The 12,866-nt window shown below is 54.1% G+C and overlaps 1 protein-coding gene across 3 annotated transcripts in view; it reads right to left on the reverse strand.

Annotated features, from left to right (window-relative positions):
• Positions 1–599: 599 nt before the first annotated feature.
• Positions 600–12,866, reverse strand: part of SH2D4A (SH2 domain containing 4A) — a 49,321-nt gene continuing 37,054 nt past the window's right edge. For all 3 annotated transcript variants that reach the window (XM_031439998.2, XM_031439996.2, XM_064477399.1), the window contains 4 exons: positions 12,476–12,677; positions 9,937–10,067; positions 2,257–2,477; positions 600–1,795 (listed from right to left, as the gene is read on the reverse strand). In XM_031439998.2, coding sequence (XP_031295858.1) covers positions 1,703–1,795; positions 2,257–2,477; positions 9,937–10,067; positions 12,476–12,677 — 647 coding nt within the window. In that variant the 3' untranslated portion in view covers positions 600–1,702. The remainder of the gene's footprint in view (positions 1,796–2,256; positions 2,478–9,936; positions 10,068–12,475; positions 12,678–12,866) is intronic.

The following is a 12,866-nucleotide window of genomic DNA, read 5'->3' on the forward strand; positions in this document are numbered from 1 at the left end:
TGACACAACATTGTAAACTGACTATACTTCAATAAAAAAGTAAAAAAAAATAAAATAAAAAAATAAGTAAGAATAGCAAACTAAAAAAAATTTAGAAATAAAAAATAAAACTTTCTCCTAAAAACACATGTGCACCCACACACACTCACAGGTATTCACACACCCCGCCTCGTCCCTGGTTACATTTTACAGCATCAGTGTGTGTTTAACAAAACCAACAACCCCAGCGACAGCCACAACCTTCCGCTTCCTCTGAAAGGGACGCCGACACAGGAGTTAGCCTGAAGGATCATCCTCCCAGAATGATCTCGGTGGCTCAGCGAGCTGCTGGCCAAGGCCATGGTCCCCCTTCCTGGGGCTGGACCGGGCGGTGCTGGGGGCTGGGGGTGGGATCCGTGGGGCGTGAGGTTCCTGACTGGGTTAAGTCTGTGCCCAGAGCCAGAGGGAGCCGGGGTGGGGTTGAGGGTCGGGGGGATCTCCTGTTTTCCCTTCATTGTGAGCAACAGAGGGTCCACCCCGCATGTCAGGGCACAGAATGGCATCAGCTCCTATGCTGGTCTCCCAGGGCTGCTGGGACAAAATACCATGAACCCGGCGGCTTACGACAAAAGACATTTATTTGCTCATCATGCTGGAGGCCAGAAGGGGGGTCCTGGGGGGCATCGCTCCACGCCGCTGGCCCAGCTCCTCTGGTCCCCTGGCCTGCAGCTCAGCACCCGGCTCTGCCTCTGCTGTCCCATGACCACCTTCCCTCTGGGTGTGCCTCGGTTTCCCAACCCCTCTCTCCTTATGAGAGCACCCATCATTGGCTTGGGGCACCCCCCAATCCAGTATGACCTCATCTCGACTTGATCACATCCACAAAGGCCCTGATTAAGGTCACATTCACAGGTATAGGGGGTTAGGGCTTCACCGTATCTTTGGGGGGACACCGTTCAACCCACGACAGGCAGTGTCCAAGCCGTTCACCCTTCTGCCCTCGTCTGCCCGCTCACACCCCGCACATCACGGTTCACCCTTCTCGATATGGTCCTGGCTACAGCCACAGCCTCCAGGGAGCCCTGACCCGCCCCTCCAGGGCGAGGAGGCTCACCCAGACCGCTCCCTCACACTCCTGCCATCCCCCGAGTGTCTCTGGACGCAATCAGCCTCTCACCCTCTGACTTCAAACTCCTCATTCCTTTTGCAACATTCCCACCTTGCGTTTTCCTGCGTCTCTGATGTCCTGGCTCCCACGTGCACAGAAAGGTGTGTGGGGTGGGGGTGGGTGGTCGGCTCAGCCAGGAGGAAAGGCTTTTCTGCCCGCTCCCCAAAGCCAGCGCCCCACTTCGCACCATCAGGCCCGGAGGCCTTCTGAGACGGGCAGAGAGGGCAGGAAAGAGTTCCGCTGTGAGGTGCACTTCCATTCCTAAAAGGTTCCCATCTCTTCTGTGTTCATTTCAGACATCAGAAAAGGCTCTAGAGAGGGGGACCCTTCTCCCTCTAAGTCTGGAGGGCGGAGGATGCAGGGGGCGTTCCCTCGTAGGGGTCAACGCCAGCAACTGCGCAGAAGAGAGGTCTCCGTGGGGCCCCGAGATCCCTCGGGGTGATCGGGCTTGGCTCGCTGCAGGGTGCTGTGGCTTCACACACCAGTGTCCGTGCCGCTGGTGTCTGTCCGGGCGACAGCCCGGCCGGCGGCCGCAGGGGGACAGGACGGGGGCTGTCACTCAAAGAGCTCCAGGTAGTCGGGCGGCCCCTCCTGCTGACCACAGGGGTGCAGGAGGAGCTCCTTCCCCAGCGAAGTGATGGGCTCGTCCTGTGAACAGAAGGTACAGGCAGGGGGTGAGACGGTGTCAGTGCTGATCGCGCCCCGCCCACCTCACCAGCGCGCGTGACTTCCTGCCCCACCAACGCCCCCGGAGGTACACGACGCTTTCTTGGCTTAAACCTCAACAGAGATGTTTCTCATCGGCCAATTGCCACATCGTCTCCCTCCCTCCCTTCCCCCCTCCTGGGCCTGAGCTCCAGCTTCAGAGCCATCTCAGACAGGATCAGGGTGTGCACGGATTGGGCAGCATCTCCTAGCATCTCCTAGACGCTCCGCCCCAGTGGCCTCTCCCTGAGGAGGAACGAGAGAGGAACGAGGCTCAGCGGCACCACCAGCGCAGTTCGGCACCCCACTCTCGGGAGGGTCGCGCACAGCCCCTGCGCCGCCGCGGGGCTCCATCTGCTGCGCGCTGGCCTCTGCCTGCGGGAGCTGCCGCCGCAGGACGGCACCTTGTGGTACTCCACCAGGTCGGCCAGGCTGGCGTGCCGCAGCTGGTCCACGCCCAGGAAGCTGTAGGAGCCCGCGGAGGCGTCGATCAGGAAGTGCTTGCAGCCGCTGTCCGACAGGTAGGACAGGGCGTAGCCTCGGGTCCGGTCGCTGACCCGCACCAGGAAGCTGCCCGGCACGCAGGCGCTGAGCAGCTCGTTGGCTCTCTTCACCGTGAGGATTCCTGTGGGAAAGAGGAGCCGGTGTCTCAGCCGCATCATTTCCCAAACCCTCCTCTGTTAAACAGAGCCGCGGGGATAGGGGGGTCAGTAGAAACACGGGCAAGTCCGGGTCCACCTGGGGCTTCATCCGTCCCCCTGGTATTGGTAACTGGGCCGGGCGAGGCTGCCTGGGCAAAGGGACAGCGTGCATGCGAGCTCAGGGCACACGTCCACGTACACACCCGCTTACAACAGCACGGGGGGTGGGCGGCTTCTGAGTCTGGAAGGACCCTTGACGGTCATTCCAGGAGGGGACTTGACGATGCTCAGTTTACTGATGGGGACGCTCTGGGCTGGGAATGGTCCTACTTGAACTGGAACAGTAGTTCTCACCCAGGGTAACATCTGAGAGGCATTTCTGGTTGTCCCGGGTTGGAGTGCTTCTTACAGCCAGCACGCGGTGGCCGAGATGCAGCTCACGTGCCACGGTGCACACAACAGCCTCCCACTGCAAGGACCCAACCCCACAGGCTGACAGAACTGAAAGTGGACACCCCAGTCAGGACTCAGCCGGTCAGGGACAGAACCAGGATGGCCCAGCTCGACCCAGTGCCCTCTGCTGTGGCTGCTCCTAAGTGATGCTTCATCGGCATTTAAAGGAATGAACGTAGACACCCAGGTTTCCGTCCGTGTGCATGTGTGACTGTATATGCTTCAGTATTTCTCTCTTCTCAAATATTCAAAAGAATGAACTCTTCACATACATGCACGTTTTACACATGCATGTGTGTATGTGTATAGTTTAGATGCCGCATGAATTCACATTAATTCAGAGCAGCCTTTTCCCAATTAGTCTAAACTCATATTCCAGCTCCCCCCTTTTCTTCTTGGAACCCCTCAGATGGCGCCTTTAGTCCACGAAGACCGAAGTTAGCAAAGATAATTGAGAATTAAACCCAATTACCCAGAGTAAAAAGTAAAGTAAAAGCATTTCTATCCTCTTTTTTGTAAGGAGGCCTTTGATCAAGGGGGGATGAAAAGTCCCCTGTCCTCCCCCTGCTGAGACCAACCAGCCAGCCTCGTCCTCTCCCACCAGGGCCGCCTCCACATCTCAGGGTGAGGCTCAACCCTAGAGCAACGCTGCGATGGGAGTGGGGATGGTGGCAAGGCCTGAAGTCCCCCCTCTGACCTCACAGAAAGGAAATGATGCTCACGTGAGCGCCCACAGGTCCGACTGCTGCCTCTGCCTGCCTGGTTTACCTTCTACACACACCTGGCCCCGCTGAGGACGACCGCGGGCTGAAACGGGACAACGGGAACCCGCCTGCCCAGGGGCCGCAGGGGACCGAGGTCTGTCTCTGAAACCAGGCGGACTTTCCCCTGGCACTGAGAACTCCGAGGGCCCCATTCTGGAAAGATTTCTCTTCCCTCCTGGACTTACTGACAGATTGACGCTGAAATTCCAAGTGACGTCAACAGCTGGGACAGATGCTAGGGCTCCTGATACCTGGATTTTCTCAGGATGGATTTGATTCCTACAGTGAGAGCTAGTCTGGGAAATTGTAACCAAATGCAGGTTAAGGTCAAGTTCCTCCCAAATCAGGTCCGAGAGCAGCTGTAAATCAGACTGTCTGAGAGCCTCTTAATGAGTACTTCTTGTTCGTCACATCTAATTCACACGCAAATCCTGGCACTGTCTGATCTGCAGACGCCAGAACACAGCGCGGTGATTTGCTGGCGAGTCCCAGCTCCTACGGGGCTCCCTCAGCTCAGCGGTCCTGACGGCAGGTTCTGGAGGGGAGGGCTGTGGAGATGAGGCTTTCTCCTTTTTGCGTCATGACGGGGTCAGCAGCCCCGAAGGGCACACTCTCTTGGTGCATCTGATGGTACTGGTCACTCTACAATTTGCCGTGATTCCATCGAGGGCCACGGTGCATTCAGGGAGGCCTGGTCAAGCAGAGAGCTTGGTCTGCCTGCTAAGGGAGTTCCTGACCACAGAGCCAAAATCCAGCGTCAGTCGCTGATCCAGGGACCCGTCTCCTTACAGAATTCCTCATCCCAAGTCGCCCCATGCACGACCCTAAGAATTCTGAAGCAGTGAGTGGTCTTCATCCAGCACCCCCAGAAGGCCCCCATCCAGGCCACCTCCCTTCACACTAATGACCAGAATCAAACCTGTGTGAGGTCACGGGAGGACTTCTGGGCTGGCGGAAAGTTCTCCTCCACTTCCTCAGTTTTTGAAGTGCATCACTAATACGGCTATCGGATCGGAAATGAACCAGGTCTTCACCCGGGGTCTGTTTTAGAGCTGACCTAGGCAGCGTGCGGCAGGCCCACAGCCGTCCAGGGGGAAGCAGGGGGCACTGCCGGCTGCGGGGCCCACTCCGGGGGGCACTGCACGGGGGGGGGGGGCGCTAACTCCTAAGAGCCTGAACACCAGCTTGGAGGGGAGCAGAGAGATGCCCATTTCTCTGCATGACACCCGAGTGCCCCCAAGAACAGTATTAAGCCAGATTGTCTGTGATGATGGAAATGCTGTCTGTGCTGGCCACGTGGCAGCTACAAGCCACGTGTGGCCACGGAGCACCTGACGTGTGATTGCGGGACTCGACTTACTTAATTTTAATTGAAGCTAATGTAAAGAGCCACATGTGGCGAGTGGCGACCATCCTGGACCCGCAGCCCTAACCCCTGCTGGAGGGCAGGCCCGGGAGAACTGCTTTTGCACGGGAGAGGACAGACAGACCCCGGAGGCCTGGAATTACTCTGAAACCCCGTCAGGACCCAAGTGCCAGCCACTACCCCGCGGGAGGAAGGCAGGAGTGGGCTGCCCATCTCCACCGCTTCCTCCTTGTTCTCCAAGGCTCAGCCCAGTGGCGTGAGGCTTTCTGAGCCGCTGTCTCTCCCTGCCTCACCTCCTCGTGAGCGCCAGGATGGCCGCCTGAGTTACCTTCACACCCTCAGCCCCTGCCACTTAGAAGCCCAGAAAAGGACAATGGATGGCTTTGTCTGTCAGCCAAGCTAGGGACTCCCTTCTCAGAGACACATCTATGCGACCACTGCCTCTGGTCTGAAAGCCGTTATCCCAGGGACCAGGGCCACGCTTCATGTTTCTCTGAGGCCCCCCAAAGCCTAGGTGTGCATGTGTGTGGCCTGCTTCCAGCATCTGGAAAAGCTGCTTTACCAACCAAATGAAAGAGAACCTGATGGCAAGAGCACTCGGGGTTCTTCTGTCATCCGGGAGCTCCTCACGGTGGGCAGGACCCTGTTCCATCCTCATGGTGGCCTGAGGAAGAGATGTTGTCACCGCCCTCCGACGACAGAGTTCCTAACATGCGTAACGTCCCTCAGGTGGGCCGGGAGCCCGACCCCAGAGGCCAGGAGGGTGCCCACCCAGCAAAGCACCTGCCCCCGAGGGCCCCTCGCTGCCACTCACTGTTCCTTTAATCCTCAAATGCCTCTAAAATAAGCAGAACTAATACTATGACCATGGCCATTTTACAGATGGGAAAACTGAGGTGGGAAAGGCACCTGCCCAGATTACAGGACAAGTTAGGGGCATGTTCAGGTCTCTCGTCTCCCACTCTGGTGCTTGGCTTTTATGACCCACTGGGCTCATGAAATTTCTCTGGAATTGACTGAAAATAAAAAATGGGCATTTATTTCACAAAGAAGTGTTCACTTCCCTCCAGGTGACCTAGTGAAGATGCATCTTCCAGTGACTGTTTAAGTGTGGTCCCTGGGTGTGGTGGGAAGGATGTTTCAGTGACCCCAGTGGCTGTCCCTAAGCTCAAGGACAGAGACACCCCAGCCCCAGGGGCTCCCTGACCACGTGGCGGGTCTGCTGAGGGGAGAGCCCCAGGTGTGGCCCTGACAGCTCCTCCAGGCAGCCCTCCTTCCTCTCCTGCCATCTGTTCTCCGTGCTCTGCCCCAGAACACGGTGCAGGGAGGGGACAGCACTGTGATGGCATTCCTGATGGAACGCGTCCGCTGTCAAGGTGACCTCAAAGCCCCGCCCTGCTGTCGGAAGCCAAGGCAGCTTTCAGAAGACAGTGTTTCCAGGCAGCAACCCTGCAGATTCAAAGTGTTATCATCCCCCGGGGGGGGGGGCTTAAACTTGGGGGGAAGCCCCTCTTCCCTGACGCTGCTTTCTAGCCCTTCAGTGTTTAAAGGAAGCGCGTTCAGAGCGCCTCTGGCCCTGCCCTGGTCCTCGGCACAGAAGGAGCTGCCCTGGGATGCCGACACCTCACCCTTGATGTCTCAGGCACCTTAGGGACAAGGAGAAACTGCCCGAGCTCTTACAGTATTATCATGTTTCCTTAATAATTCAGAGTTACATCACGGTTCTCCCTCCATCACCTTAATGGCTAGCCCCGATGAACCCGGGCTGACTGTGTGACCCACACAGTTCCAAGCGCTTCACCGAGTCTTCCAACCAGCCCTGCGAGGCAGGCAATGTCATTATCCACGTCACACAGGCAAGAGACAAGTAGCAAGTGCGGGAGGTCCTGCGACTTCCTGGAGGCCGCACGGCGGGCCAGTGGGGGCTGGGATCGGGGTGCAGGCAGGGCGGCCCAGAGATGCATGTCCAGCCACTGCCCTCCACCGCCCCATCCCGGCATAAAGCAGCCGCATCCAGCCTGCTCTGGTGGTGACAGCGGGAATCCAGGACACAAGGCACGTGACGACAAAGAGAAATCTCAGGGCAGAAATGTGGATTTCAAAGTCCTTGTCTAAAGAGTAGGAACCTCCTTTCCATAAAAACATCCCAAGTAAAGCCCCGAAGCAGAGTCGCTCTCCTTGGCCCCTCGGACCCCCCCACTTCCCCTCTCTTGCCCCTTGAGGTCCCTCCAGGTCCCTCCAAGAACACGGTGGGCCACCATGAGACCGGACCCTGGGCACAGGCCGGCCGTGACCCCTGTGTCTGGCAGCGTCAGGGTGACGACTCGGCTGCATCATTTGGAAAAATCAGAAATCTTTCCTTGCATTTTTAAAAGATTTCCTCCCATCTTTATATGATGTTTACTTCTTGTACGATATTATCCATTTCTGCACCTCTTCCAGTAGCTAAGGTTAAACACTGTTCATTTTCTGTTTTCACTGTGGTTTGGTTTGTGCTTAACTCCTTCATGCTTTATTACGTGGGCATTATGAGGGATCTCAAATATTAAGGAATCTTGAAAATGTTTAGAGGACTTACAGTTATGGTTCAATAAACAAATTTTAATTAAAAACAAATAAACAAAAGCTCACGTAAGTGGGGGAGGCTACAGCTCAGTGGTAGAGCGTGTGCTTAGCATGCACGAGGTCCTGGGTTCAATCCCCAGTCCCTCCATGAAAAATAACTATATTAAAAAAAATTAATTACCCGTCTCCAAAAAAACCCCCAAATTAAATAAATAAAAAATTTTAGAAACTCAAGTAAGAGAGGCCTTTGGGGTTCATGGACTATTCTCAATATTAATGGAATAACATACTCAGATTTTTGCAGCAAGTTAAGCCGCATTGGGTAATTGATGAGAAAAGTCAGGGTCTCCCAGAAAAAAAAACCAATGCATGGTATTTGCCACAGAAAAGCTAGCCCTTCCCAAATCTGCATAGATGTAGCTTTCTCCTCTTTGTGTTTTGTCTTCAGTTAGTTCAGAAATCTGAACTAGTATCAGGCAGCCACATGGGAGAACCAGAGAGTAATTTGGACAAAGCGCTTTGACGCTGTAATGTACACGAAGCCTCGGGGCTGAACGGCGGGTCACTCCCTGAGCTCCCAGGGCTTCCGGATCAGGCCCTGCTGGTCCCTCCCAAGGTCAGGGTTTCCCAGACCCTCGCCTGCGCCACACGGGCACTGACATCCTCCCACTGCCAGCCACAGCTTCTCCCACTCACAGGTGTGCGCTATCCCTCTGTGTGACCCTGAGAAGTCACATGGATCAGGAATCTGTGCTTGGTCAAGACAGAGGCTTGGAAGTCCCATCCTGAGGGATGGGTGGGATTCTGATGGCCCCGCCATTAAGAAGTCTCCACTCGTCAGCAAAATAGTCGAAGGACAGATTATTGCTTATCGGTGCCGGTTTCCAGATTCATTAAGGTTTTGGCCTAAAAAATCGTGGGTGGCTTCTATGAGACCTTCTCAATGCAATCTCTCCAGGTAGGACTGTGCTGATGGAGCCTGGATGGCCCACTGCTGGGGGACAGGGACACAGGATTCCACCTGCACAGTCGTCTCCAGGGGACATAAGTCCCAGAGGGTAACTGCCTCCCAGAAATGAACAGGATTAACCCCTGATGGAGAATGAAAATTTGGAGGGTGTATCAAAAAAGGAAGCCATCAAAATAGCTGCGGTATGAACTACACTGATACCCCACAGATGTTAGTGGGGTCTGCTTTGAAGTAGCGTAAGATGCAACATTTTTAAAAAATTAAAGCCTTTGGAAGGCAGTTTCAATTATACTTCCTGACAGCAAAGACACCTATAAGAAATAAATCAGGATGGAGATATTTCATCAACCGTCTAATCACATTCGCATTTGAATAAGGAAGCGAAAATAACATTTCAGAGGAATAATGCTCAACTATTGAGGCATAAAGCAAGGATGTGAATTCTCTAACAACGAGAGAAGCCATTCGGAAACTCCTAAATCAGACATCTGTGTTTATACACTTCCTTCTGCCTTTTCCCCACCTCCCCATGCCCGGCCCCTGCTGGCTTCTAAGCCCCTGAACACTGTTGCATCTTTAAGAGGAGTGGGGAAAATGCTGATGGGCAGAACGAAGAACTGAGCCTGCGGGTTTCTAGACGGACCTTCACACTTCAGTCTTATGTACTCCTTGGCCCTTCCCTCCAAGAGGTGAGCACAGGTAATTAATTCTCTGTCTACACACGTCAGAGAGGTCAGTGATGTGTGAGCTGAATAAACAGGGGGCTTGAATGAGCCAAGTTCTAGGGTCAAATGAGGAAGCAGCTCATGAGCGAACCTCTGCTCGGGCTCCAACAGACCACCCGCAGCCTGAATGCAAGGATCAAAACCCAGAATTCTTCAGTTTAAGATCACAGAGTTCAACTCCTTCACTTAACAGATGAGGAAAATGAGGCTCAGAGAGATGCGTTTGTTACAGAGGTTACCAGGTGCCCAGGTCACTCAGCCAGATCATGGAGAGCTGACCTTTGGCCACACCCTACAGCCACCGCGGCCCGCCCCGGGTGGGTGATGGTGCTGCCCTCTGGTGGGGGCCCCGTGTAGGTGCACAGGAGGCACACCTTCCCCACGCCCAGCAGTGTTCATCTCTCATGCACGTAGCAACTTACTGAGATGTCATGATCCTGCAGCTCCCTGATAAAACTGCTTTGTGGAAAGGATTTCAAAGACTTTTCTCGGGCAGCACAAGTAGAAGGGAGCCTTTATCCTCTCTGCCCTCCTGGTGAATGCTGGGTTCACCCACTGTCAGAGTCAGATGCGGTCCCACCGAGGGAGCCGCGCACTCACCGTGGAACCAGGGGGCGATGCTGTCCGAAGCCCCCAGGTAGCCCGCTCGCAGCGGGACCTGCTCCTCCCTGAACCAGTGGACGATGTCCTCCTGGAGAGAGCTGGACGCCGTCCTCGTCACTCCCTGATGCCTGGGATTTATAAAAGTATTGCAAGTTAGATTCAACTAATTTGAACATCATGCTTTCAAAAATCACACATACTCACACACATAGACTATTGCATATGTCTCAAGATCTGATCACACGGGGCTGAGCTCATGGGGTGGGACCCATGCACGGCCATCACACAGTCCCTCCTGGGCAGGGAGGAGAAGAAACAGATCTGTCACCTGCCCCTCCAGTCCCGTAGCTCCGCTGTGTTATGAGGTACTGCTGGGTTAACACACAGACTTCAATTCATTTTTAATACAAATTAGAAGCCCCATTAACTCCCAATTAAAATCTGAGAAAATAAACAAAAGAAAGTGAAATACACCCCCCCCCCCCCGGGTTATTTTCCTGAAGAGCAGGTACTTGCGGACGGAAGACCTCAGATACAGTAAAAGACACTTCTCTCCTAACACTTTCATCATTCAATTTCCTCTTCTTTCTGTTTCCACTAACCTCCCCGACTGGCTTCCTTCTCGCCCCCACGTTGAAGAGGCTTAGCTATGCTAAAAGGCAGTCTCAGAGACGGAAAGCAAACGTAAGAAGAATGTTTGAAGGCTGATAAGAAAAGGAGGCAGCAGAATCGTTCTGAGATCAGTCTAGTCCCAGAACTTAAGTCAGTTTCCATCACAAAACTACCCTTGGGGGGTAACACACAGATTTCCAAGTGGCAGGCCCACTAATTCTGAGCAGAATTCGACGTAAAAACAACAAGTTTGGAGGAGCTACTGGACTATCCTTTCATGTAAATTGACTGACGCTCTTTTCGCTGTTTTATGGTGACACGTTGTGGTGAGTTACATGTGATGTCTATTTCAGTCGTACACACACTCGTGCGATGTGCATGCAAGTTCACGTGTGCACAGCATTTTGGAGAAAACAGCCTATAATAACGTGCCTTTCCTGGGGAGCAGACACTGCACACGTGAGGTTACATGTTGAGCTCTCTTACAAGCCTTCAGATGAGGTTTCTTTGGAAAATCTTTAGAGATCAAGCAGAAACTCCAAGGACAGCCAGTCTTTTCCCCGGGCTGGCTCCTAGCTGACCTCAGTCATCACCGTTTCAAGTCCCAGCCCTGAAACCATCCAGTCTGGCTGCCTCACAAGAAGCACTGCACGCAAATGTCTTCAGCTGGGAAAAATGAGCTAACTGAGCTTAGAACAAGAGCTGCCCTTTTTAAAGGCCACCATCACTGCTGTCGGTCACACAGGCTGTGCTCTAAAAATACCACGGGTGTGGGTGGATTACCAGTCGTATTCCCACCCTTGGAAAAGCCTGGAGAGGCGCACACAGCCCCGTGGGGACGTGTGCGCCTCTCCCCAGGCGACAAGCTTGGACGACAGAGGGGACCCTGAACAGGAGCCCGCACTCTGTGCCCTGGTCACAACACTGAGGGGCCTGTCCTGTCCTGTTGTCCGTAAGAAAAAAACAGTTACCCAAACTGTCACTCTGTAGAACGTGGTCATTTAGTGTCAGTCCCCAAGTCCCCAAATGACATCTTTCAGTTGAGTAAATAGGAATAATCATAGTAGACGAAACGGCCCAACTCGCGCTTCCTCTGAGGTCATAATCCCCTTGGGAAAAACCTTGAAGATTACCGACCCTTTGCAAAGGGACTTCTTTGCTTTTCGTTTCTCCCTACTGGTAACAGAGAAAGATTTTAAGGTTTTATTTCAGAAGACAAGGCTTTAGACAGCTGTGTTTCACTAAGTCAATATTTGATTCCTCCTGGTTGTTATAAATATCATCTTTCTACACACCGGAATATGAAAATATCATATAATGTTCCTCACCAAGAGAAACCGATTTTATAGTTAACATCCGGGCGGGGGTTTCTGCTGTGATGTCACTGTGTTTTTCTTCAGGGATTTTCCGAAACAAATTGCTCTACCTAATTCTCCCCCAGCCTAGGAGGCCAAGGTACCATCATCACCAAATAAAGTCTTCATTCAAAAGAGGAACATTTCTAAATTCCCAGATGGTGAGCTTGGCTGTGTATCCCAGAATGAGCATCAAATCTTTAATCTCGAGCCATGGAAATGTCGCTTCGCTGACGACGTCAAGGCCAGCCAGCTCTGGGTCCCTGCTGCGACGACCCCCCCCCAGCTGTCCCCCCTCCCCTCGCTGGCTGCCACCAGGTGGGGGCAGGCTGGGCGGGGGGCACAGGGAGTCATCACCCGGTCTGCACATCTTCACGAAGTCACTGGCCGTGCTCACGGTACTGGCAATGGCATTTACAGATGAGGAGGGATGAAGGCTGCCCAGGGACCCCAGCATCTCAGGCTCAGAGGTGGGGCCGGATTGACTGGCACCCCGTGGTGGCCACGCAATTTATCTTTAATCGGCTGGTTTCATCGCTTTTGCTTAAAGCCACCTGCGAGCATCTTACCTGAGAGGTTTGTCAGGGTGTCCGGTTGAGCTCAGGAACTGAGGCTTGGGGGGAAGAGGGGGCCTTCTGGGTTGCGGGGGGCCACTCCGGGAGTTCTGCGGCCCCCCGCTTTTTCTCCCTCTTTGGGACAGCCTCTGGTAGTCTTCCCGCGCCTGTCTGGCCAGAGAGCGCCTCCTCTCATCAGCTGCTTTGGATTTTCGCACTAGAAAAACAGCGGGGCTTGAGAAAGTGACGCCCATCTTCACACGAGCGCCCGGCATCGCTAGCAAAGACCAGGAACCCCTCAGGGGCTCAGAGCTGTGGACACGGTGGACAGGCAGCAGGGCCACGCCCAGAGCCCACATGGCTGGACCACGAGGGATTGTCTCCCAGACCAAAAACTAAATGGTCC

Source organism: Camelus dromedarius, chromosome 22, assembly GCF_036321535.1.
Source record: "Camelus dromedarius isolate mCamDro1 chromosome 22, mCamDro1.pat, whole genome shotgun sequence".
Lineage (NCBI taxonomy): Eukaryota > Metazoa > Chordata > Mammalia > Artiodactyla > Camelidae > Camelus > Camelus dromedarius.